Source organism: Sapajus apella, unplaced genomic scaffold, assembly GCF_009761245.1.
Source record: "Sapajus apella isolate SASKATOON/1434 unplaced genomic scaffold, GSC_monkey_1.0 scaffold30, whole genome shotgun sequence".
NCBI lineage: Eukaryota > Metazoa > Chordata > Mammalia > Primates > Cebidae > Sapajus > Sapajus apella.
Genome location: NW_022436970.1, coordinates 24,940,642 through 24,968,044, shown reverse-complemented (window position 1 = coordinate 24,968,044; position 27,403 = coordinate 24,940,642). Strand labels below are relative to the sequence as shown.

At 47.1% G+C, this 27,403-nt stretch overlaps 1 protein-coding gene across 1 annotated transcript in view; it reads left to right on the top strand.

Annotated features, from left to right (window-relative positions):
- PARD6G (par-6 family cell polarity regulator gamma) overlaps positions 1-27,403 on the top strand; it is an 86,539-nt gene that overhangs the window by 36,467 nt on the left and 22,669 nt on the right. The window contains exon 2 of the mRNA XM_032293810.1: positions 5,051-5,273. Coding sequence (XP_032149701.1) covers positions 5,051-5,273 — 223 coding nt within the window. The remainder of the gene's footprint in view (positions 1-5,050; positions 5,274-27,403) is intronic.

Here is a 27,403-nt window from a genome sequence, read left to right as displayed (position 1 = left end):
ACGATTTATAATCCTTTAGGAATATACTCAGTAATGGGATTGCTGGGTCAAATGATATTTCTAGTTCTAGATCCTTGAGGAATCACCACACTGTCTTCCACATGGTTGCACTCATCTGCACTCCCACCAACAGTGTAAAATTGTTCCTATTTCTCCACATCATCTCCAGCATGCAAGTTTAAAACCCAGTAGGGCAGTCATTAAATCTTAAAGCTCCAAAATAATCTCCTTTGATTCCTTGCCGCACATCCAGGGCACACTGGTTTGAGGGTTGGGCTCCCAAGGCCTTGGGAAGCTCTGCCCCTGTGGCTTTGCAGGGTTCAACCCCTGCAGTTGGTCTCAAGGGCTGGTGTTCAGTGTCTGTAGCATTTTCAGGCATATGGTGCAACTGTCAGTGGATCTACCATTCTGGGATCTGGAGGATGTGGTCCTCTTCTCACAGTTCCACTGCGCAGTGTCCCAGTGGGGACTTTGTCAGGGCAGGGAGGGGGAGGCTCTAACCCCACATTTCCTCTTTGCACTGCCCTAGTAGAGGTTCTCCATGAGGGCTCTGTACCTGCAGCAGACTTCTGCCTGGGCATCCAGGTGTTTGCATACATTCTCTGAAATGTAGACAGAGGCTTCCAAGCCTCAAGTCTTGCATTTTGTACACCTACGGGCTTAACACCACGTGGAAGCTGACAAGGTTTATGGCCTGCGCCCTCTGAAGCAGTGCCTCTCTGTACCTGGGCCACTTTGAGCAACATGTCAAGATGCAGGGAGCAATGTCCCAAGGCTATGCAGCACAGTGGGTCCCTGGGTCAGCCCAACAAATACATTTAGCCCTCGTAGGCCTCCAGGCCTATGTTGGGAGGGGCTGTCATGGCAGTCTCTGAAATGCCTTGGAGGCCTTCTCCCTATGGTCTTGGCTGTCAGCATTTGCCTTCCTTTTAGTTATGGAAATTTCTGCAGCCTTCTTGAATTCCCTCCGTGAAAATGGGCTTTTCTTTTCTACCATGTGGCCAGGCTGCAAATTTTCAGAACTTTTATGCTCTGCTTCTCTTTTAAACCTAAGTTCCAGTTTTAGATTATTTCTTTGCATAGGTTGTTAGAAACAGCCAGGCCACATCATGAATGCTTTCCTACTTAGAAATTTCTTCCACCAGATACCCCAAATCATCACTCTCAACTTCAGAATTCCACAGATCCCTTAGAGTAGGGCTACAAAATGCGGCCAGGATCTTTGTTAAAACATAGCAAAAGTGACTATATTAGTATTAGGGTTGTCTTAGAAGGACAGAACTAATAGGGGCTGTGTGTGAGTGTGTGTGTGTGTGTGTGTGTGTGTGTGTGCGTGTGCGTGCGTGCGTGCACGCGCGCGCATGTGTATGAGTTAATTAAGTATTAACTTATATGATCACAAGGTCCAATAATAGGCTGTCTGCAAGCTGAGGAGCAAGGATAACCAGTCCAAGTCCCAAAACTTGGTGTGTGATGTTCTAGGTCAGGAAGCATCCAGCACAGGAGAAAGATGTAGGCTGGGAGGCTAGGCCTGTCTCTCTTTCAAGTTTTTCTGCCTGCTTTATATTCGCTGGAGGCTGATTAGATTGTGTCCGCCAGATTAAGGGTGGATCTGCCTTCCCCAGCCTACTGACTGAAATGTTAATCTCTTTAGGCAGTGCCCACACAGACATACCCAGGATTAATACTTTGTATCCCTCAATCCAATCAAGTTGACACTCAGTATTAACCATCACAGTGACCTTTACTCTAGCTCCCAGTAAGTTCCTCATTTTCATCTGATACCTCCTCAGCCTGGACTTCATTATTCATATCACTATCAGCATTTTGGTCACAATCATTCAGCAATCTCTAGGGAGCTCCAGATTTTCCCCTCATCTTGCTGTCTTCTCAGCCCTTCACACTCTTCCAACCTCTGCCTGTTACCCAATTCCAGAGTTGCTTCCACCTGACTCCTTGCTACCAATTTTCTGTATTACTCCTTTCTCACATTGCTATAAAGACATGCCTGAGACTGGGTAATATGTATAGAAAAGAGACTTAATTGGCTCATGGTTCCACAGGCTGCACAGGAACGTAGTGGCAGTCTGCTCCTGGGAAGTCCTCAGGGAGCTTTTCGTCATGGCAGAAGGCAAAATGGGAGTAGGCATCTTACATGGCAGGAGCAGGACTAAAAGACGGGGAAGGTGCTAGACACATAAAACTAGATCTCGTGATCACTCACTCACTATCGTCAGAACAGCACCAGGAGATGGTGCTTAACCATTCATAGGAACTCCACCCTCATGATCCAGTCACCTCCCACCAGGCCCCTGCTCCAACACTAGGGATTGCAATTCAACATGAGCTCTGGATGGGGACAGAGATGCAAACCATGTCAGTATATATGAGCTGTATGAGACGGGAAAGACAAGGACTGATGTTAGTGAAATATTTGTTTCATTTTGGTTTTGATTTTATTTTGATTTTATTGGATTTATGATTTTATTGGAAACTGGATCTGAAAGATACCACATAAAACTTATGCTGTAGGCTTTATGTGTGTGTCTTAAAAGTTTTGGAGCCCCTATGTGGGAAAGAGTATGCATTGCCCACATGCCATGCCAGCAGCATCCTTGGGTGAACACTGAGCAGAAATGTAATGCCTCCCTTTGAATAATGGGGGGAGGGATTTCAGTGGTTTGCTCTGCTCTGCTCTGCACTTCTGACAATAGCAGGAGATAGAGGAGAACCCTTCCCTCTGCCTTTTCTAGGGTACAGCTGTGTTCAGAGCATGTAACTGTCTAGATATCAGGTTCCGGGGTCACACTGTTTCCCTTACTGAGTATGTAGACAGCAGGTTACAGGGGTTTTGATTAGTCATTTAAAGTGGCTTTTCCCGAACCAGTGGGTTTTTTTTTTTTTTTTTTTTTTTTTTTTGAGACCGAGTCTCACTGTCGTCCAGGCTGGAGTACAGTGGTGCCATCTTAGCTCACTGCAACCTCCACCTCCCAGGTTCAAGCAATCCTCCTGCCTCATACTCCTGAGATGCTGGGATTACAGGTGTGCACCACCACGCCTGGCTCATTTTTTTATATTTTTAGTAGAGATGGGGTTTCAGCATGTTGGCCAGGTTGGTCACGAACTCCTGACCTCAAGTAATCTGCCTGCCTCAGCCTCCCAAAGTGCTGGAATTATAGGTGTGAGCCACCTCGCCTGCCCCAAGCCAGTATTTTTAATTGTCCCATTGTTGTGAGCCCTGGAGATTTTTTTTTAATTGCTGAGGGCAGTGCATGATGGGTAAGAGGTTTGTTTTGCTTTTGGTAACCTGGGGGAAGTGCATTTTGAAAGGGAGGTAGGAAAAGAGATTTGTTCTCAGGCAATTCAGTTTCACAAAGAATCTGTAGAGGTTAGGGTCTAGCGGCTGATTCTGTAAAACCAATGGTTCTCTTTGTGTTGTCCCCAGACCAGTAGCATCAGCTTTTTCTGGGACCTTGTTAAAAATGCAGATTCTTGGGCTGTACCTGAGCACAGCAAACCCAGAACTCTAGGGGGCTCCAGGTGATCCTGACACAAACATGTATGATTTTAGATGCTTTTACCTGACTCATTGATACAATGTCTAGATATGACTAGTTTTCCATAAACATTAGACACTTAATTTTTATATATTTTGGAACCAATATAATTTGTTTTCAACTGTACTAAAGAACACAGAATGTGTGTCACCTGATGAATACAGGTCCCTAATTGCCAAGTGAGGAATGACAGGAGGTAGAACCCTTGGGCATGACCCTAACCTCGTGTTCCCCTGGGGTCCTCTCTTGGAGGGTATCCTGGAGCTCTGCTGGCAGCTCACAGCCAGGGCCAGAGTCTGCTGGGAAACAGGTTAGTCCCTAGACATTTCCTGAACCTGGACCACCTAATGACAGCTCTGGAGGGGAGCATACGTGCCCCCTTTAGGAAAGAGACCAGACCATCATCCTGTCTCCCTTGGACTTGTATGATTTTTACTAGGTTTCTTTATTCTTGCAATTTTACCTCTACTTCTGATCCTTTTGAAATGTAACCATTTGGTCTTACTAAAATGCAAATCAAATAAAGACACTTCCTAGCTTAAAATTAAGACCTGTAAGGTGGTCTTTTGCCTTTGGGAAAGTGTCCCGAGGTTTCATCTGGCCTTGCATCCTCTCCTGCCTCTGAGTTAAGCCCTGAGCAGAGCTGTGCAGATGCCCTCTCAGCAACCTCAGATGAGGCAAGGGACCTTGCTAAGGAAGGGTTCTTTTTTCATGCTACCCAAAAAATTTACATTAATTTTGATGTTGCTTTTCCCTACAACATGAGCTACACAGCCTGTCCTATCCTGTCCTCAGGATATTCATCTGTGTGGATGACTGGGCTGTCCCTCAGTTAGTGTAGGTGAGAGGGCCTTCCCCTCGTTCGGTGTGTATGAGAAGGCTGTCCGTTTGGTAGGTGTGGGTAAGAGGGCCTTCCCCTCAGTCAGTGTGAATGAGAAGGCTGTCCTGGGTTGGGTCAGTATGGATGAGAGAGCTGCTGCCCTTGTCACTACTGTTTTTAATTTTTTAGGGTCCCTCTTCCTGTGTTATAATTTCTTATTTAGTCACTGTGAGACTGTGACTAATAAGCCCTGTGAGAACAGAGCTGTTTGCCACTATCTCCCCTGGGCCTCATGGAGAATTAATAAATGCTTGTCCTCTTATATTTTTGTTCTTTTAATACATTTTAAATTCATCAGTCTCTATAGCAAACAGTATGAAATGTCTCAGAGAACTGAAAATAGAGTTACCAGTGGATCCAGCAGTCTTACTATTGTGTTTCTACCCAAAGGAAGAGAAATGGTATTAAAAGGATACCTGCACTTGTGTCTTCATTCCAGCACTATTCATAATAACAAAGATGAAATCAACTTAAGCATCTATCAGTGGATGATTAAAGAAAATATGGACTGTAAATACTTGTTTGTTAAGTACACTAACCACACCTTATTTCTGGCTTTTTCTCTGGTGTTTATTAATGCCCATCCACCCCAACCCTGTCTCTTGCATTGTAGTTTGGGGCGGAATTCCGAAGGTTCTCTCTGGACCGTCATAAGCCTGGGAAATTTGAAGATTTCTACAAGCTGGTTGTGCACACCCACCATATCTCCAACAGTGACGTAACTATTGGCTATGCAGATGTGCACGGAGACCTGCTGCCCATCAACAACGATGACAACTTCTGCAAGGCGGTTTCTAGTGCAAATCCCCTGCTCAGGGTCTTCATCCAGAAACGAGGTACTGAAGTGGTTGAATGGCTGGCTGGTCTTGTTGAGCAATCATTTTTAAAATATAGTTTTAAAATATTTCTTATTTAGTCCCTGTGAGCTCTGTGAGAACTGAGCTCACTGAATTTTAAAATATTTTTTTGTCATTACAGAACCATGTGATTCTATTTTTTACCTGTAGTAGGAGATTAAAGAAATAAAAATTTGTTTGATCAATATTAATTTATTAGACTTAAAATACTTAAACTGCATTTTCTACCTTAAATGGTGTTGGCTTCTGACTTTTAAATCCTGAAGAAAGAATAATATTGATACTTCCAGTTGTTAAACTAGAAGCGAGATAACTCAGTGATAAGGAGGCTTGAGTCAGTAGCCTCAGAATGAAACTTGGGATTACTGGTGCATGCTTTCCATCATCTCTTTAGGAGTAGGGAAAGTGTTAGTTTAGATAATAACTTTGGCTGACTTTTAGCTCTGAGCCCCAGTTTTGCTATAAATAATAATATCATTTTTTGTTAAAATAAATTACTAACATAGGGTAATACCTGAAAGGGAAGGGGTACCCTGCTGCTGACTTACTGTGGGACCTCATACTGCTCACGTCTCTGAACTACATTTAGGTTTTTTTTTCATCTCCAAACTTCGGAGAACCTTGTTTCAAAACGATATGCTGAAGGAAAGAAACACCTGCAGGTGATGCTTGATACTGGGAAAATGGCATTTTTATAACTGACTGTCTCCCCTTCTTTGGGCTGCCCTGCAGTGGACATAGTGAACACTGACCGCCTGCCTCATGGAGCCAGGCAGCAAGTGGTGATACTTACAAAGTGACATTGCAGTGTGCCCTACCTGCCCTTGTGGATCTGCTGCCAGAATCTCTGGGACAGCTAGGAGAGGTTTCCCAGAGGAAAGCCTGAGCTGAGACTAGAGGAAGCAGCAGCAGGGTGCCGGGCAGGAGGCAGGCTGGGCAAGTTCTCAGACGAGGACCCCCACCTCCTTCACCCCAAGTGTCCTGTTTTACAGAACGGGGGTACTCAGCCCCCATCCAGTTACTACCAGGGTGACGCTGAGTAGCGTGCCACCAGCTCCTCAGCCCTGCTCTGTAAATATTAGCTAGGCTGTTGTTCCCATTTGTGGTGATGAAGGGAACGGCAGGAGACTCGTTGACCTCACTTGAGACAGATTCTCTGGCACAAGATCAGAACAGTCTGCATCTGCAGTTCTCGCTGGGCCTGGGTACCCTGCTGATGGCGCTGAGAAGTCAACACAGCTGTCACTTCCTCACAGTGGCCTGGGGGATGGACTGAGCTTCAGCTTCCTCATCAGTCCCTCAAGGTTGCTGGGGGACAAGCACCCTCGCTTTCTCTTCATGGCTCTACATAGCCTCGAGCATGCCACACCTCAGTCCTCTGCATGCTGCCCTCTGCAGTGGCCACCTGCTGCTTGGCTGGTCCTGGAATGGAGGACTGTGCCCCCCGCCCCCCGATGTGGAACTCTCCACCTCTTCACAGTGCCTGGGCGTCTGTATCTGTTCACAGGCTGCCTTCTCAGGAAGGCCTGGTCTCAGCTGCCTGATCTGAGGCGCTCGTGTTCCCCTCCCCCCATCCTCTGTCCTCTTACTTGGCTTCCTCTGTGCTGTGTTCATTGTTCCCAGGGCTGGTTTGCCGTCCATCTCCACCAGACCAGGAGCGGGGTGTGTTCCTGGCTGTGCCCCTGCCATCCCAGGTCATGGCATTTGCTCACATGTGTAGGCTGAGCAATGGTGTGAAGAAAATGTGGTATAAACTGCAGATGTGCACACAGGCTTTGTTGCTCACTGCTCTTTTTGTCCCACTGACTGTGGAGCTGGGGTGAAGACTGGCAGAGGCACTCTGCCCTTTGGAGGCTGGCCCCAGGAGTCTTGGCATCCTCTATGGGGGATGCACCAAAGTTGGGGTGGGACCGGAAAGCGGGCTTGTGTGTTGGCAGTGGGAATGCATTAACCTCCAGCAGCGGCTCAGACAGCTCTGCCTCTTCCAGCTTGCTGGCTGGAGCCCTGTGTTCTGTCTTCATCATTTATTTTTCCTTCTTCCTCTGCCCTCAGAGTAGTAGCCCAGTTTAACTAGCTGGCTTAGGGTTTCTGAGTCTCTCGTGGTTTTAGCATGAGTGTGTCTCCAGCAGCCACTGCCTTTCTCTGTCATGTTACAGTGTGGAGCTAGGGAGACCTGAACTGAGACCCCACCTTCTCCCTGGCTCTGTGACACAAACACATGCCTTGCCCCGTAGAGCTCTAATGTCCTCATCTGTACTACGAGTGGCAGCACCTGCCCTCTGGGGTTGTTGTCAGGGCTTAATAGAGAAACCTGCTGATGACAAGCCCTTAGCTGGTCCTGCGTATACATCACTGACCCCTCAGTCCTGTCTGGGAAAATCTGAGCTGCCTCTCACTATCCTCAGTGGATTTGACTGTAAGCATGACAGCATTCCAGGTGGCAGTCAGGGGCAGTTGTATCCGGTGCACAGTCAGGCGCCCTCCCTGCATAGTAATCTGTGCAGGTGTTTAGTAATCTGAGGCCCCCTGAGAGGCAACACTCAATCCCACAGCCTTTTTACTGCAGCAGGCATGTTGAGGGGTCAGTCACCGTCGTGCTATTTTCATGATTCTGCTGCAACCATACCCACTCTGTCATTTGCTTAATAACTTTCTGTACATAGACATATTTTATCTAAATATATTTTAAGAGGGAATTTACTGTCACAAAGGAAAAAAGTCAGTATTCTTCTAATACATGTTGAAATAAACCCAACTATGTTTTAAAAAAGTAATCTGTTGCTAAGCAGGGCTTGATGGCTCATGCCTGTAATCCCAGCACTTTGGGAGGCCGAGGCAGGTGGATCATTTGATGTCAGGAACTCGAGACAAGCCTGGCCAGCATAGTGAAACCCCATCTCTACTAAAAAATATAAAAATTAACCAGATGTAGTGGCATGCGCCTGTAGTTCCAGCTACTTGTGAGGCTGAGGCAGGAGAATCGCTTGAACCTGGGAGGCAGAGGTTGCAGTGAGCCGAAATTGCACCACTGCCCTCCAGCTTGGTGACAGAGCAAGACTCCATCTCAAAAAAATAACATTAATCTGTTGCTTAAAATAATCTCTTCCTCCAGCCATACAAAGACATAGTGATAAACTACAGGACAGCATTCCTTTATGAATGTAGATGTAAAAACCCTTCACCAAAATACTAGCACATAGAAAAATACAGCCACAGAAAAAGTACACAAATGTGTATGGCAACATTATTCACAATATCCACAAGGGGGGAACAACCTACGCATCCATCAGCTGATGAACAAAGTGTGTGCATGCTTACGTGTGCACGTGTGTGTATTAGTCATTCAGTGGAATATTATTGAGCCATAAAATGATGCACTGACACATGCTGCAGATGGATGAACCTCAGAAACTTTATGCTTAGTGAGAGAAGTAGATTCTCATTATTCAAGGATTGTGTATTGATGAAAATGTTGTGACCAGAGGCTCACAGGAACCTAACCCTGTATTTCCCCCATCAGCAATGGTTCCATGCTCAGTAACTCATTGACTGTGTCAATTTTAGAGAACAAACTACCACCCATTGCAAGAATCCTCTGTCATGTGCAAAGTACAGAATAGGCAAATCCGTAGATTTATAGTTGCCAGGGGCTGAGAGGTAGGGAGAATTGGGAGGGGTGGGGTTTCTTTTTGGGGTAATAGAAATGTTCTGGGGCTTAGAGATTTGTGTAAAGATGCTAACAATTGCTGAATTATACACTTCAAATGGGGGAAGTTTATATGAATTATATCTCTAAAAAGCTGTCAAAAATAGAAAGGACTGTCTGCCGTACCAGGATGGACAGGCTGCTGAGAGACCCCTGGATCTGAGCCATAGCCCTGGATGAGGTTTTCTCAGTTTGTCCTCCAGCCGTTATTTCCAAAATTCTTCCGTTCTCCATGTGTGAATACTTTGACGTTGTAATAAACATGTTTGTTCAAAACTTTAAAAATCATCTCTTCCCCTGTAATAGGAAACTTCCTGTGCTTCTCTGAGAGGGCTCCAGGCATGATGAGTGCCCCAGGTGGGGGCAGGAACGTGGCATCCTCGGCTACCTCCCTGTCCTCACTGGGAATGCACACAGCACAGCCCAGTGGGATTAGCTGGGCCTGTCACTTTGTTACCAATAGAAATCACAGATATTTTCATATTCTGTGGTAGTTGCATGCTAATATCCTAAATATCAGTTACTGTAATCATTATTTGAAAACAATGGTACATACTGTTATTTAATGCATGAATAAGAATGCACATAAAGTAATGTGCCACACATTTACTTTACTATTGTGATTTTGTCTTCAAAATAATTTCCTTTATAATCCCCTGTGTGTTATTTTATGCATTTAAGAATGTCATTGTGAGAAAGGGGTTGCCCGGCATCATCAGATTGCTAAAGGGCTCTTGGCTTATACTAGGTTGAGAGCCCCACTTGTAGAGCGGCTGCATTTGGGACTCAGACGACAGGCCAAGCATGACTTGGCTTTCATCCTCCTGGGATGAACAGAACGTTCTTCAATGACTACGTGGCATTTGGGGGCAAAAGGACCTAGTCTTTGGCCTTCGTTGCCTTTCTTCTATATTTACTAGGCTTCTGCTGCATCTGCCCAGGGACTGTGAAAAGCCGTGGGTTTTTCCCTGGGACAAATGACAGCTGTCATTGCCCTTCTCTGTGTCACTGTGTCCATTTAAGCAAGCAGAACAGCAGTTACCAGAATGGATTGGCTGCGATGAGAGGGTCTGCGCTTGAGTCTGCATATTTAGGTTGCAAACACAGAGTGTGTTAAGGACCCACTTCTCTGTTCCCCTGCCTCCCCAAGGGCGCAGGAATGTTTTGGGAAGCTGGCCCTTGCCAGAGAATGCAGAACCAAGTTGATGCTTGGAGCATCTCTTTCTATGTTTAGCAGGATAAACAGGAAGTGCAAACAGTAACTTCACTGCTTATCCATCAAATAAACTCTGCAAATGCCAGCATTCCCTGTGGTCTGGTTACTTACTTCCAGGCTCAGCCCAGGACTTGGTAGGGTGTGTGGTAAAGGCTACTAGCTCCTCCTGAAATGTGAAGTTTTAATTACACTGAAAGATGTTTAGCACAGCGTACTCTGAGCTCCTTACTTTTAAAGATAACGTAAATGTTGCGCATTTGCATATACCTGGTAACTGTTCTTGGCATTCTGGGCATTCTTTTGGGTTGCTAGAATGAAGAGAACACAGTTGTAAACTTTTTGATTTATCAGAAGTTGCCTGATGGAGTGTATTATGCTGTGATTTCACTGAAGTGAGTTACTAGAAAAGTAACTAAGGGGTGTTCTTCAAAGTAAAACATAGAATGATTGAGAATCTCTTGTGGACACCAGCAGGATTTTCAAGTATCAAGCATATAAATCCTGCTTATAATTGTTTTTCTTGGATTCCTAGGTAAGTAGCTAGAGGTATGTTTGGTTTTTAAATTGAGGGTTCACTGCTTATCAGGAAGCCCTCAGTTAAGCCATCAGAATTCAATTTCTGCATTTCACGCGTGTTATAGTCTCTTTCCTCAGACACCACCTAAGGGTTTGAGGTTGTGTGTCTTGGGGTCAAGGGAGAGATATATTTTTGCTGAGTTAGCCTCACCGTGTCCCTGTGCTTATGGGAACAGACATAAAACATGGGCTTTGCCATCTGGTGAAGGAGGTTTTCCATGAGACACGTTTTCTGCTTTAATTGCCACAGATTCCTGGAAGTTTTTGTGTTTGGAGGATTTTCTTTCTTTTTCAATAAAAGAAAAAAGTCTCCCACTCCACCGTGGGAACGTGGAGAAAATGAAATTCCTGTAGCCGCGTTCACGCTAGAGTAGGAGTGTGTTAAGGGAGGAGAAAATGTGCTGATGTAGCTCGTCAAAAAGAAACAGAGCCAGAGGCACCCCCTCCAGAAGAATCCAGGGTTGTCCTCCAGGGCGCCCACATGAAGCCAAGCTCTGTAGGCGCTGTTGGGAGCAGCTGACCTGCCCTTTGCCTTGATTCTCTTCCAGTTGAACCCATGGGAACACTGAGGGAAGCAGATGACTGACTTGTATCTTCAGTAATCCAAGCAAAACACCTTGTATGTAAATGGTGAGAGTGTATATTGACGGAATTGGAACCTGTTACTTTTTTACTTTTCTTAACAGTTAAACCCGTATTTATAATTTGGACTACTTTTAAAGACCTAACATGTTATAAGCATATCCTGTCATTAAATTCTTCATAAAACTTTGTTGTTTTTAAAAAAGCTTTTCTGTTTAAAGCATATTTGTAAAACAAAATTCAGATGACATGGAAATAATCATACCACCCTGAGGCAATGACTGTTAGCATTTTGGTAAAATCATTCTAGTCCTCTCACTATAGATGCAGTTAGTTGGATGTAGTTTTACATAAACAGGGTCATAATATACAAGGTGTAGCAATTTTTTTTTCCTGTGTAATGTGATTTTCTTGGAGGCATAGCAATTATTTTTAATCTAGCACCATATTTTTTTGTCTTTTTGTAGATGTAAGTAGACATACATCACCCTTTTATGATGTATGTACAACCAAGTCCTTATTAATTGTTAAATTGGTACAATTTTATTATAAACTATGTTGTGTATTTTAATATACTCGTCAGATTCTCTCTTTAGGGAAAACTAGTAGAAATGTTCTTCCTGGGTTAAAAGATATGAGTATTTTGAACTAAAATATATATTGCCAGGGGACCACTCTTTTGTAGGGCTCTACAAAACCAATTTGAATTGGTTCTTTTTTACTTAAAAAAAATTTCATTTTTTTTCTAAGAGATGGACTCTCACTCTGTCACCCAGGCTGGAGCACAGCGGTGCCATCTCGGGTCACTGACATGGCCACCTTCCACGTTCAAGCGATTCTCCTCCCTGAGCCTCCCAGGTAGCTGGGATTACAGGCACTCACTACCACGCCCTGCGAATTTTATATTTTGAGTAGAGATGGGGTTTCACCATTTCAGCCAGGCTGGAACTCCTGACCTCAGGTGATCCACCCACCTTGGCCTCCCAAAGTGCTGAGATTATAGGTGTGAGCCACTGCACCCAGCCAGAAAAAAAAAAAAAAAAAATACATCTTTGAAGACTCTTATTGTATGGCATAGGAACTCGTGATCTTTAAATTTTTCCTCTCGAATGCTGCATTGAAGGCCGGCAAGGGTCTGGCCTGGGGTGCCGGGGAAGGCTGCTTTCCTGCCAGAACAGCACTGAGTAGGGCCAGGTGGATGGCCACCTGCCCTGAGAATGGGGATTCCCACCTGCTCCAAGCACCTGGCATTTTGTATTCATGGACGCTCAGCTCAGCCTCGTGGGTGAGGAGCTATAGGTCTGCAGAGTTCAAGTTTAGCAAAGAGGGTGCTGACTGTGAGCAAATTGTACCTCTCCCTTGAACAGAGTGTTGTGTGATAAAAATGGCCATGTCATTGTTTCTGTCATGTCAGAGTGTCTTGTCCGATGATTAACACATTTGTGTGGCTACAGTTTGATGGAAATGAGGCCAAGCATGGAGGCACAGGTTGGGGATTTCTTTTCATATTAGGCCAATGATCATCTTGAGCCCAAGTGGCTGGTGGTCCACGGTGGGACTCTGGCTGGCAGTGCTGGTTTCCTGCCTCCTCCTCCTCCTGCTGTTTTATTCCCCAGCCACACAGTGATACCCAAGAGCAGTGCTGCTGTTCTCTAGCAGTGAGCCCAGGAGGGGCACCTCTAGTCAGGTCTCCACTGTAGCACAGCGGCCCCTCGGAGGGGCTCACATGAGCCCCTGGTCTCCTCATGCTGACACCTCACACGTGGGTTTCTCTGTCCCCATGGGTATCATTTCCCCCCTCAGTTATTTCTGTCTCTCATCCAGTTAACATCCTTTACTTCCTAGAATTCACCTCTGTTGCCACTTTTACTTCAGAAATCCTTAGAAATAATTCCCCATGTGGCATAGGGTCCTCCTGCACCAGTATTTTGGAACCAGGGTTATGAAATATGCAAAGGCCAGAGCTCACCCCTACCCCACAGAACTAAGATTATCAGGGGAGTGAAGGTCCAAGGCTCATGCACATTGAAGCTTATGAACATCTGCCTGAGAACAGTTAGCATGTTCTCAGAAACATTTAATGTTTTACTGTTAACCAAGGATTTTTAAAATTATCATGTGACTCTCACAATTAACCAAGTTGTACAAGTTTCCTCCTTTTACACATGATGACACTGATGCTTCAAGAAAGGTCAAACATTGTGAATCTAGTTCACATATCCATGAGTTAGGGCTCATTTGGCACCTTTATGTAGAGGATGCAGAGGTAGTGACAGGCATGCATCTCAAAATAATGAATTCACATTTCGCTTGCCAGTGCTCAGAACCAAGCATTGATTTACTGGCACTGTCACACTAAGGCCATGTTGTTTTTCTGTGGCTAGGATAATCCCTATTCAGTAGTGCATTAATGAAAAGTGGCTCATTTTAGAAATGATATACCTATATCATTTTTAAATGATATTAGTTTGGAGTCTAGAGACATAAAAATTTCCACTGTGAACTTTTTTCTTTTCCAGAAACGTAAGCAAGATTTGGATTTCCTCTTGCACAGCAGTTTCTTTTCCTGTTTTTGCCCCATATCTCTGTACTTTCCATCCTCTCCTGTTGGAAAATGATTCAGCCTGGAGGTCACCATGTGCAGCACATCCCACCTGTACCCAGGCTCCCAGAAACCCTGACTGTTTTTGTAACACTTGACACATACGCGCAGAGTTGGGAGAGGTGCCATTGGAGCTGGAGCCATTTACTCCTCAGTAGTGGTTTGTAGGGCTGGGGTGCTGGGCATTCCCACCTTCCTGCCAGCACTCCTCAGCGTCCCACTCAGAGCCACTTGCTTGGGGGGTGGGGGTGGCTGGGGTGGAGGAGAGTGTCAACACCAAGATGTTAACCAGTATCAAAGGTGAATGCCTTACTTTTTATACTGGTAAAATATTTGTACTATAGATTGTACTATTTTAACAATCCTTAGGTATATAGTTTGGGGCATTAAGTACGTTGGGAGCATTGTACAAACGTCGCCACCATCTGTCTCCAGAATGTTTTAACCTTCCCAAACTGAAACTCTATACCTATTGAAGTATTTTGTCTTTTTGTTGCATAGAAGTCAAACTCCAGAAAATAGCTCTGTACCTATAAGTATAAATTTCTATAAAATGTCTTTGGGCATGTTTATAACTGATGTATCTATAGTCTTGCTAGAAATTTCAGATCAAAGGGTGAGGAATCATACGTTTTCAGAAAGCAAATCACATATGAAAGAATTTTCCCTTGCTGATGGAGTTGTCAAGTCTCTGGGGACCTCCTGGACCCTTCCCCAGGCCAGATGTGAGGCTGACCCTCCTCCCCTGGCTGCTCCTCCTAGTTACTGTGCACTGACCACACCCCAGGCCAGAGGCTCCTAGGACCTGGGGTGAGAAGGATGTCGGGAGTCAGGAGCAAGACTTCTGTGGCACCGGCATTGGTGCTGAGGAGGGGCTGTGCCTCTTGGGTTTCGGGTGAGTCTCTGAGTTAAATTTCCTTAGGAAAGAGCACAGCTCAGAGGCCTGAGTCACCATCTGCTTGGGGCCTTGCTGAACTGGAAAGCGAGTTCTCTCTCGAGATGTCAGTCCTCTGTGCTGTGTTTACATGTTGGCAGCAGGGGCCAGGAGGACTTGGACATGTTGGTGCTTCATCTACCAGACGTTGCTGCAGAGCAGCTTCCCTGCAGACACCTCTACTCCACCCTCCACACAGGAGTGAGGGGAGGTCTGACAGCCTAGCTACCACGGCCAGCAAGCCAGGAGGGTCCCTGCCCTCGGCGTGGGGACTGCAAGGAGGAGGTGATGAACAGTGGAGATTTGGGACTGGTTGACCCTCATCTCCAGGCTAGGTGTGCTTTTCTTTCACTTTTATCCTTCTTCCATCTGTCCTACCTTGTCTTTGGTGTTCTGGACCACTGTGAGGCTTACAAAGTACAGTGTACCATTCAGTGTGTTGTGACAGCCCCACTCAGGTCCCCGGGGCTACCTAGGCAGTTGTGGAGCTTTAGGCTCCCCTGTAGCATCTGCTCTCCCCTGTCACCTGGGCTCCCACTGGGCAGTGGCTTCAGTTAGAGCTGGCATTCAGTTGAGGCCTCAACTAAGGGCTCCAAAACAGATCTGCTCCCAAGTGGCAGCTAAACAAGGCCCCCTTGATCTGGAGCTAAGGCCAGATGGCCCCTCTGCCTGCAGTATGCCCTACCTTGGGCTCAGACTCAGAGACCACCAAAGGAGAGTATTCATTGATGTTCTTGCTTCTCAGGAATGAACAAAGGGGCCACCATCATATCGTGTCTTGTAGAGAATGTGCAGTCTCCGCCTTTTGACCCCAACACCTCCAGGATTTTTAGTGGCTCCTTAATAATCAAATGAAAACTATTTCTGTGGTTAGCACTGACCTCTTGTACATTGAAAACATGAAAAAAGCACGTTTTTGATGTTCAGAATCATCACGATAGAGTTAGATACCTTTGACCAATTTCAGATTTGGCTTTGGAGGCTGGTTTGTTAGCACTAGGAAATAAATCCCTACCTTGGAACAAGTCTTTTCTAACCTAAACAGTTTTCCCAACAAATAATTCTTTCTGGCTACCCTTATTATCACATATATATGTCTAAGAACATTCAGTTAATAAACACTGAGTCTCCGGCTATGTAAAATCATAGGAATGTGAAATTGAAGGAATTTTAAATGTCATCCAAACTAGCTTTCTTCTTTACAGGTGAGGAACCAAAAACCAGGCTGGACTGAGTCCAAGGCTTCCACTTATGTGTCTGACAAATAGATTTGAATTGTGGCCTAGGCCCTTGTAGACTTGGTTTTCTTATAGACCAAAACCTAAATGGTTAAAATATTTTTCAAGAAAATTTCTTGTGAGCAGATAAAAGAACCAGAAGGAATTCCTATGTCTGAGCTGCCTGCAACCTATCATCTGTGGCAGAAAATTTATGTCTCCATATCATTGCCCAGGGACATACATAGGGGCTCCTGGTGGTGAGCTGTGGTCAGCACTCAGAGTGTAATGACCCTGTCACAATCTGAGTGGGATTTTCCTCAGAGTTGATAAAGCCCAAAGAACCATACAGAGAGGAGGAAAAAAAGAAAATAAGAATTCTACAAAGGCATCACTTTGTGCAGCTCTCCCAGGCCTGGGCTGTGGCCAGGGAGCTGCCCCACTATTTTCTTCTGCAGGTCCTAGGGAGGTAGCCAGTTTGAGGTTGACAGGTGCTCAGCTTTGGATCCTCTAGAGATACCTGGGATATGCTGACAAAGCCCTTGAATAAGCCTTCACTGACCTTCCTGCCCATTGCCAGGCATTTCTGAAATTAAAATTACTTCTGCTTTACCCTTCGTTACTGTTAAAATCCTCATCTACCCAGTGTTATGGAGCCAGTGAATTCTTACACGCTGATGCTGCTGTGGTGGTTTTGCAGTTAGATGAGAGGAGTATAATGGAGCCTCCAGAATGCCTGGCCCCTGGTGGGTTGTTCCCAGGGCTGTAGGTGGAGGGAGATGGAGAAACCCTGCACATTTCATGGAGAATTTGGGCAAATAGCTTCTGGGTCTGTTGTTGCAGGATGGGATTTAATGAGCTCTGTTTCCTGCTCATGGACTGTGATTTTGTTTTATTGCCTGGAGACCAAGAAAGAATTCTGAGGGCTGCAGGGCCTCACAGAGGAGTCAGAGGCATTCTTTCCGTAGGCCTCCTAAGCCCACCTTATACCAATAGCAGCCCACCTGCCCTCCACTCCTCAAGTCCATGGTCGTCAATACCTCCTCTCGGAGGTAGGGGTGGCTGCCCTTTTTATATAGGACAAAAATGAGTCCTAGAGAGGCTGTGTGACTTTTCAGAGCCACATGGCCATCAGATGACAGACCAGGATCTGTGTCTGGGCCTGCTTCCATGCCTCCTCCCCACAGCTGGACTTACAGGTGAACAAGCAGCTGTGTGTTCAGGTGGTCAGGGGTGGAATAATGGGCCTGAGCACATCAGGGCCACAGGTCAGAGGCCTAAAGCGACGCCTCCTTAGACTACAGAGCACCTATTGGGAACAAACTCTGGACGAGAAGCAATGTACACAGTAGCCCTCTCAGCCCTGCCAGAGTTTGCCCGTCCGAGGAGGCTCTGCCCTCAGGACACTCCCCTGGCCTCCTGTGAGTTCATCTACATGAGCCTGGATTGTTGCTGGTACAGTAGATAGCTTCTGAGAAATGGCAGGAAGGTGACTTGTTTCTTTTTTAAAATCCAGGCTCTTGAAGATATTAAGTGGAAAACACGGGGCAGAATGGTGTGTATGATACATGACCCGTATAATAAAAGGAGAGAATAAGCATCTGTGTTCCCTTTTACTTGTAAGTTGCATGAATAGACTCTGGAATAATCTATGAACTTATTGAAAGTCTCATTTTTGGGATGAGGAGATGAGGATGGGGAGTGACTAATGGGTTTGGGGTTTCTTTTTGAGGTGATGAAATGTTCCAGAATTAGGCAGTGGTGGTGGTTGCACAGTCCTGAATATACCAAAAAGCACTGAATTGTACACTTTAAGATAGTGAGCTCTTTAGTAGATAAATCATATCCTACATGATATCTCAAGCCAGCTGTTTAAAAGTTTTTCTGATAGTATTTCATTTGGCTTTGAGCCTCTATCTGGGTGTTTAAAAACTGATGAGTTCTGCTTGGTGCTTGACCTTCTCTCTGGAAGGAGAGGGATGGTCTCATCTGGAGATGAAAGAAAAGCCCCAGCAACTGACAGGGGACTCTCAGGGGCGTGCTTGAAGCTGTTTGTGTCTAAAGGGTCTGTGAGCCAGGCAGGGAGATCAACACGAAGGACTGTGGGGCTAGAGTGACCCACCTGGCCTGGTGGGCTTCTGACGTGGTGTGTGTTAGTGGGTAAGACACGACCTCTGGAGTTAGCAGTCCTCTTGGTAGACTAGGAGGAAAAGGGGTGTTTTGCCCATTGGTATTTCAGGCTGGCCCCTTGAGGAGCCCCAGGAGCAACTGCCTAGTGTCCTCTGCTAGAAAGAGCTTACTTTGTGTTTGTGTAGGACTCAGTTTATCATCTAGATATACGGTCCCACAGCTGGCGTAGGGCAGTGGCCCTTGGTTGAGTTAGGAAGGGACCAGTGGCCAATCCAAGGAGGACCACATTGACATGCCCCAGGCCTCTTCTTTCTTGGCTTCCGAGATATCCTTTGAAAAGAAGAAAACCGTTGGTTTGATGTGCTGGCAAAATTTGGTCTTGAATGCTGGCCATGGGAATTGCTGAAGGAGGTCTTCTCTAAATATGGGCTTTTCTGCCAATGGTTATTTTTGGTTGTTTCAATTATAGTTGTGCTCTTTGCTAACGCTGTAGTGTTGTATAAATACAGGGTGAATCACAACCAGGCCATGAATCCAGATCTGGGGTGGAAGTGACACGTGGACAGCCCCCAGAACTGGGTTCTCTGCCCCAGAGCGTGACAGGCAGCCCAGGCTGGGCAACGCCTGCCCTGCTGCCTCTGATGGGATGGGCGCTATTTTTTCCCATGTTCGCACTCACACCTGAGGTCACTCTTGTGTTCAGGTGCCCCAGCAAGTCCACACCACCCTCATGAACATGGGGAAATGATAGGGATTGCACCTGCCTGACTTCCCTGCAAGGCCATCCCATGGGCTGGTTTCTCCCAAGTGCTTGGCACTTGCTCTACCCTAGCCATCCAGGCCAGGGCAACTGGCCAAGGAGCTGCCCATCTCCTGAGACGCAGACCCCTGAGAGGCCATGTGAACCCTGCCCTGCATCGGTGTAGGAAATTAGGGGCCCATGTTTCCTCTCTTTTTCCTTCATCATAAAAACTCAAGAGCAATAGGTGGGGAAATGGAGAGACCCTTCCTCTGGTCAACTGGGCATCTGAAGAGGGCTGCGGTGGTTGTGCTGGCACAGTCAGGTTCAGGTACCTGCACAGGTTAGTGGACTGCAAAGCAGCAGGGGTCTCTTTCTGTTGTTCATTACTGGAGGGTCCTGCCAGGTTTTGGGCCATCAAAACTTCTGCTGCCCAGGACAGGAATTGCAGATGGAAGGCACCCCGAGGAGGTGCCCAGGACCATCTGTGCTCCTCAAGAAAGCGTCCTTGTTGGAAGAGACACTAGCACTGGAATCCAAGTCTCTGTTCCCCAAGACACCCATGTAAGTTCACTCTTTGAATCTGAGTCCCTAATGCAGACAGTGAGATAAGGCCACCTCCAGGGCCTTAGGAGAGGCCAGGGTGGGGCCAGCCATGGGCCCTGAGAAGGGTCACATAATTAAACAAAATTGTATCTAATTAAACTGTAGCAGAGACTGAGGAGGGATAGAAATACTATAAAATGAGAGGGATATTACTGTGTCCAAGGCATCTCACTTCTAATATTGAGTATAGTCACGCGGCACATAACATTTCCGTCAACGACAGCCACATAGGCAGTAGTTGTCCCATAAGATTTTGTTTTTACTGCACCTAGTCCATGTTTAGAAGTATTTAGATACACAGCCACCATTGTGTCACAGATGCCTAGAGTATATTCAGCACAGTAACACACTGTGTGGGTGTGTGGTCGCAGAGCAGTGGGCTACTCCAGGTAGCCAGGGTGTGCTCTAGGATGTTTGCATAACAACCAGTCGCCTAATGATGCATTTCTCAGAACATTATGTGGCAATCGCTCGGAACCATGCCTGACCCTGCAGAGCATCTTACAAGTCAGCAGTGGTCATCCATGGGCCGGGATGAAGCCCACAAGTGAAGACAGGTGCTGCTCCCACAGTAGGTGATATGGGTACAGCATGGGAGAGCCAGGAGGTGGATAGGGGGCCCATACACACCAAGAGGGAAGGGGCCGGAGTCTCCTCTGTTCCTCGTGACTCTCCCACAATGTCTGAGTTGTGGTGATTCACAACTAAATCTAACCGGAGCAGCCCAGCTGTACTGAGGGCTGCTTTGTGGATGCTGTGTGTCCCCCTTGCTGAAGCTCGCATTGGTCACATGTGTCCACAGTTGGTAGAATCCTTCTCACACATATGCCTTATGTCTAGCCTGAGGGACATAGCTCTGTCTACTCTGAAGCAAAATGTGAGAAACAGTTCAGCCTAGTGTACCAAGAGTATTTCTTACTAGGAGGGAGTCTGCTGGGGAGAACCTGACAGCACCCACCAATGTGCGCCATTCCCTCAGTCATGCAAAGCAGGACATTGACCTTCCAGGACCAGAGAACAAGTCGAAGCAGGCAGCCCCATGTCCTTGGGAGCAGCCCCACTGGCATCAGGCCATTAGAGTAACTCTCAGTGGATTCTTCCTTGATTTTATTATTTTTTCACTACAGTTCTCACACACATCTTCCTTGATTTCTTAAAGTGGTTCTGAAGACCAGAAAAGATGGGAAGATACTGGTTAGCACGCAGATTTGAAGAGCAGAGGGTAAAATTTTATGTTACTTTTAAAACTGGAGGAACAGCAGCTACAGACAAAATGCTGATTATTAGCACTTGCTTGCATATCACATGAGATCATGTGTACCCCTCAATTATCACATCAACTGAGAGCAGCAGCTATGAGTCTGTGTGTGCACAGAGTTGTGTGTGTGTACATCCTTTGGGGGGGTGTGCAAGGGCTGTGTGTGCGTGCACGTGTGAGGGTGCATGCATGTGAGGGTGTATGCATGTGTGAGGGTGTGTGAGCATGTGTGTGTATGCATGAGGGTGTATGCATGTGTAAGGTGCATGTGTGAGGGTATATGTGTGTGTGAGGGTGTATGCATGTGAGGTGTGTGAGCACGTGTGAGGGTGTATGTGTGAGGATGCTTGTGTGTGTGAGGGTGTATGCATGTTTAAGGGTGTGCAAGCACATGTGAGGGGGTGTGCGTGTGTGAGGATGCTTGTGTGTGTCAGGGTGTATGTGTTAGGGTGTATGCCTGTGTGAGGGTGCAGGTGTGTGTGAGGGTGTATGTGAGGGTGTGTGAGCATGTGTTGAGGTGTATGCATGTGTGAGGGCGAGCATGTGTGAGGGTGTGTGTAGGTGCATGTGTGTGTGAGGGTGTGTGTCTGAGGGCATGTGAGCGTGTGAGTGTATGCAAGCATGTGTGAGGGTGTATGCATGTGTGGATGCACACGTGTATGAGGAGTGTGAGTGCTTAATGTGAGGGTACATGCATGTGTGAGTGCATACGTTTGAAGATTCATGTATGTGAGGGTGTGTGAGGGGTGCATGTGTGAGAGGTGCATGTGTGTGTGGATGCCTGTGTGTGAGGGTGCATGCGTGTGTGGGGGTGCATATGTGATGGTGTATGTGAGGGTGCATGCACGTGCGTGAGTTTATGTGAGGGTGTGCGAGCATGTATGAGGGTGTAAGCATGTGTGGGTGCAAGCATGTGTATGTGTGTGTGGGTGTGTGAGGGTGTGCGAGCATGTGTGAGGGCATGTGTGAGGGTGTATGTGTGTGGGGGGTGCATGAGTGGGAGCGTGCATGCGTGTATGATGGTGCATGTGTGTGTGAAGGTGTGAACATATGTGTGTCCCTTGTGTTCCAGGGCTGCTGGTCATGTGCCTGGAATAATTTCATGTAGGTTGTGTGACATTCAGGTGATGTTGTCTCCAAATTTAACTAGATAGGAAAGACAACAAAAGTTAATTTCATTCATATTAATTTTAAAATTACTTCTTAATACATTAAAGCTGAGGCAGGTATGATGGTGCCTGTAGTCCCAACTACTCAGGAGGCTGAGGCAGGAAGTTGGCTTGAGCCCAGGAGTTCACATCTAGCCTGGGCAACAGAGTAAGACTTTGCCTCTAAAAAAAAAAAAAAAAAAAAATTAAATCACCTTCTGAAGATATGTGAGAGACCCTGTGAGTGTGCCACCTGTATGCTTGAGGGAATGATCCACTCCTCCCAGCAAGGCACATCACACTTACTGACCCACTAGGCAAGGTCAGTGTGTGCAGTATTGTACTGGAAAATAACCAGGCTGAGAACCTAGAGAGTACAAGATGTTTCGGTTAGTTGTAGGCTGCATGATTTTCTAACAACATCTCAGAAAGAGCAGTTACCCTCCAGCGGCATGACTACAGCCCAAGGCAAACCCTGGAGGATAAAGGGGTTGCCTCGCACAGCTGCAGGGTTAGGCACTGTCTGAGCCCAACCCATCCTCAGTGCACTGCTGGTTCCCACTGGGAGTCTATCGCCACAGTCAAGCTGAGAAAGTATCCCTGGGGATAAGCCTGGCAGAGTCATCTGGTTTTGTCTGTGTTCCCACCAGTGGCTTTCACCTCCTTCCGCTGCTCCAGCAGACAGGTTGTTGTCTCATTAGATCTTGATGTGACTTAGATGTGACTCATGAGCTGTTCAGTGGCAGTCGGGGCAGAGCCGCTGCCGCTTAGACGTGTCTCCATGTAGAAGGAGGCCTAGTGTCCACAGCCATGCAGGACGGGGAGGCAGAGTCAGGTGGTCAGCAGGCTGAGTGGACACTAGGGAGCAGGCAGTGGTGGAGGCTTAGGCCTGAAGACTGCGGCCCTCAGAGCTGCCAGGGTGACAGAACTTTCCTAAAACCGTGGATTCCGAGGGACCAAAAAACTGATCTTTTTTTCCTGATAGTCCATTCCGGACTTGAGTCAGTTCTAAATGTGCTCCCTTAATTTCTCCTGGTTTATTTTCATCTTAGTTGCTCTCTGATGAAGGTGCTGTAGAGTTACTGAAACAACTTTGGCAAATCACTGAGGGCACCTAGAAGCAAGGGCCTGTGCATTATAGTGCCCTGCAGCTGTGGCGAGTTGCAGGCTCTTCCTGTCACTCTTCCTTCTGCCTTGCCATGGGCTGAAAATGGGCAGACAGGGGTTGGGGTTCATTCTCCACATACTGCTTCGTCTCTCTGCAAAGCTGTGAAGTACTGCACAGAATCCAGGGCAGAACTGTCTGGGATGACTGAAAACTCCATGTTTGTGACAAAAATGGAAGCAACCCAAAGTTGTCAGAAGAAGAAAAAACAAAAATGTCTGGCCACTGTGTTGAGAAATGTGTCCTAAGTCAGTTCATTGTGGTTCATGACACCGCCCCAGTGTCTGCACAGTGTGGCCTGCACAGGCTTCCCAGGCCACACTCTCCGGGCTCTGTCCCCATTGCGGTCTGGACCAGCCCGTGCAGCCGTCCGTCGCCTCCTGGTGGCAACCTGTCCCCTGCACTGGCGAGGCCCTCATCCTGGGAAATGGCAAAAAGTGACCCCCTTAAAGAGCAGAATATATGAAGGCACCCATGATATAGCAAGGGGCATGCTGGTAACTCCCCTTAGGTGATATAGGAAAGGAAAAAATTTCAGATCGTAATTCATTAATGTAGATTTTAGTCTAATTTGCTGAAGGAGAGTAGATTAAAAGCAGGGAAGAGGTTAGGCTCTCTCACAAATCTCTCATTCTTAGGAAGGCATTCAAGGTTGCAGCAATTAGGAGGGCAAGTTTGTGGGATTAGCAGTTAGGTTCCTGCAAAGCTGGAAGAAGCCATCTTATTCTTTAGCTTTATTGAGACATAGTTCAGCATCCAGCCATTTAACTTGTCCAATCCAGTGTTTCTTAGTGTGTTCAGAGTTGTGCAGCCAATGCCATAGTCCATTTTAGGACATTTTCATCACCCCAAAAAGAAGTCTCTGTGCCTGTTAAGTAGTCTTTCTCCATCTCCCCAACCCCCAGCCCCTGGAACCTCTAACCTGCTTTCTGTCTCTCTCGATTTTCCTGTTCTGGAAATTTCACATGAAAGGAATTATACAGTCCATGGTCTGTGTGCCTTGCTTCTCTCACTCAGTGTGAGTGAGTGGCTTACTCGGATGCTTTAGTGGCTCATCTGTGGTGTTATCTGTGTTATGGCTTATTCACGTCATGGATCATTCATGCAGTGGCTCATTCGTGTCATGGATCATTTGTGTCGTCATCTGTGGTGTGGCTTATCCGTGTCATGGCCTGTTTCAGTGCCCTTCTCTTGCTTGTGGCTGAATAAGACCCCACTGTATGGACAGACCACACTGTGTTCATCTGTTCATCAGTTGATGGACATTGGGGTTGTTTCCACGTCTTGGCCACCGTGAATGATGCTGCCGTGAATACTCACGTATGACTCTGTGAGATCACGTGGATTCAGTGCAGGCTGGGAGTTCCTCAGAGGCTCAAACATAGAGTTGCCATATGACAGGCGCCTAGGCTAAAAGGAATAAGAGCGGACACCCTTGTCTTGTTCCTGACCTTAGTTGGAGGTGCCCAGTGTTTGGCATTGAGTGTGACCTTAGCTGTGGATTTTCATAAATGCCCCTCGTCTGGTTGAAGCCCTAGTGTTTCTTTTTCACATCAGAGGCAAATGCATTGGGGTGGGTTCTTAATTTCCTCCAGTTTGGACAATAAAAAGGACCAAGAAAAACAGAACTCTTTGACTGCTAACATATGTGTAAAAAGAAAGTTTGTAGAAACAAGAGTTAAAGTGCGTTTAGCAGGTGGTCATCACTGCACACAGGACGCTGGAATTATAATTTTGGGTTGTGCCTGTCCATGTGCTTTCGTTGTATGTCATGTGCTCTCAGACGGGGACATCCAGCTGACTTCTGACTTGGGGAATTTAAACTTTATACCGCTGCTTTATTTAGAGGATTTATTTATTGTGTTTTCCATTTGTTTTTATTTAAAAGTTGTATAAAAATTGTTAGGGCTGTTTTTGATAGAGAAAAGTCATTATGACGGGTTTTACTAAACCCATATACCTTTGTGGTCTGGGGAGCAGTGAGTGCTGAAGCCAAGCGAATGTCTGCAGAAACAAACAAGGGGATTGTCTCAGCTTCAGAGACTAATGAAGCAGGATGGAGCAGGCTCCTAGGCAGAGAGTACTTGGAGAGAGTACGACCACACAGTGCACAAGCTGGGGCTGTGCGTGCCACACGCAGGACCATGTGCTGAGCCATGGGAAACTCAGCTTGGGGCCATTAGAGCTCCGGGGCCTGCCCCACCCATTCTGACTGGCACTGCCCTCAGGAAACCATCTCTGCCTGAAACCCATTAGAGCCAGGGAGATTTGTCTGGCTGTAAAGGAAGAAGATGGATGCTGGTGGTTTTTTGTCTTTTGGTTGTTGCTTTAGAGCCACTGGGAAGATCAGTGTACTTTTCCACTCCGTGTGTGTGGCTCTGCTCTTCTCCATGCTCATCTGCAGCTTGTTTTGCAAAAATCTTCCCTTTGGCTTTATCTCCCTTCTCCAGTTGCAGCCCATGTTCTAATGTCAAGACTGCAAATGAGATTCAGGCCTTTTTACAGCCTGACTCTGTAGGAACCGCCTTCCAACCTGCTGGAAACGTGCATGTGAGGCCAGGGTTCTTACCCTCAGCACGGCTGACCTTCTGGGCTGGACATTTCTTTCCTGGGGCATCTGTAAATGGAGAGCTGTTTATCAGTGCTCCTGGCCTCTGCCATCTAGATACCAGGAGTGTCCCCCAACTTGTGACAACTAGAATGTCTCCAGACATTCACCACATGTCACTGGGAGCAGAACCATGGAGCTAAGTTGTGGCTGTCCCTGTGGTGGGCTGTCTGTTGTGATGAGGAACGGCTGGACCTGCAGGTGGACGTCTGGCCCCCCACAAAGCTTATACAAGGGGGGACCCAGGAGCATGTGATGCCTATGCCAAGCTTATTGGCAGGAACTGCCGTCAGGCTTACTTCCTCCAGGGAATGGCGAGCAGCCCTGCCGTTCACCACTAAAGTGCCATAGAGACAGTTAAGCTTGAGAATGTGATTGGCATTCTGAAAACACCCAGGGGCCGCAGTGTGACCCAGCTGGCAGAGAGCGAGGACCCCTGACACTGGCTGGGTTGGTCCTGGGAGGGCCCCTGTGATGCCTGGAGGGCATACACCGTGGAGCAGAGCCTCCTCCAGTGCAATGTGGAGCCTCTGTAAGCATGGTGCTGCATTCCCAGGTGCTGCCGGCTGCACCCCTCCCAACTGCGTGTCCTTGCCTGCCAGCCCCAGCCTGGCTCTCCTGCTGGGAAATTCCCAAGCAGAGGCCTCAGGTAGCAGGCACTCCTTGCCCCCTCTGCCACTTGGGCTGCTGAGAGTATATCACCAGGAGTGAGCTCAGGCCCTGGTTTGCCAAGCCAGGCCTCTATACCACTTTTCCACAGGACATTTAGCTTCCCCCTTTCCGTCCTCTCTGCAGACCAGTGAACTTTCATTCCGAGGCACAGTGGGGCACTCCCATCAGGCTCTGCCTCCCTTGACAGAGGTGAGACCAGCTACAGCATAGCTCCTGGCAGCCAGGAGCCTCTCTGAGATGAGTCAGGCAGCATGCTCACGGCACCTTCGTATGGCTTCAGTTCTTTGACCATTGTATTCCTAACCAAAGCATAAACTTTAGGTTCACTTTGGAGTTTGCATTACCCAAACCATTTGCTTTTGATGATATAGTGTCTTGGCAGAGTTCTTGCTCTTGGACTTAGTGTGGTGATGGTGACTGCCATGCATGGAACCCATGGCATGGGGATCTGCCACTGTGCTCGTTAACTGAGGAGGAGTTGAAGTCGCTGTCCAGAAGGCACAAACAGCAGCCAGGGGCAGTAGCAAGGCCACACCATTGTGGAACCCGTGCTCCTAATAACTTACCTGCACCTCTCCTCTCGGTTCTGCATGTCTTTGCATGGAACAGCTGATTTCACGTGGGTCCAGGCCAGTAGGGGACCCTGAAGCAAGCCTCCTGGGTGGGGGGAGGCACTGGCATGTCACAGACATCCTGTTGGCCATCTGTGGTGGATTTGGGGGCCAGTGGCCTGCTGATGGCAGGACACGCCCTGGCACAGGAGCAGGCATGGGCGGGAGAGCATGTTGCTGCAGTCTGGGGCATGCCAGCCCGGCTGCCAGAAATGAGCTCATCCTCCCTGGGCCTTGCCGAGTGTCTGAGGCCTTTTCACCGAGGCTCACCTGAGTGACTTCAGCACCAGGGGATTACCAAGGAAAAATGTTCCCCTCTAGTTTGAAGAAAAAAACAAA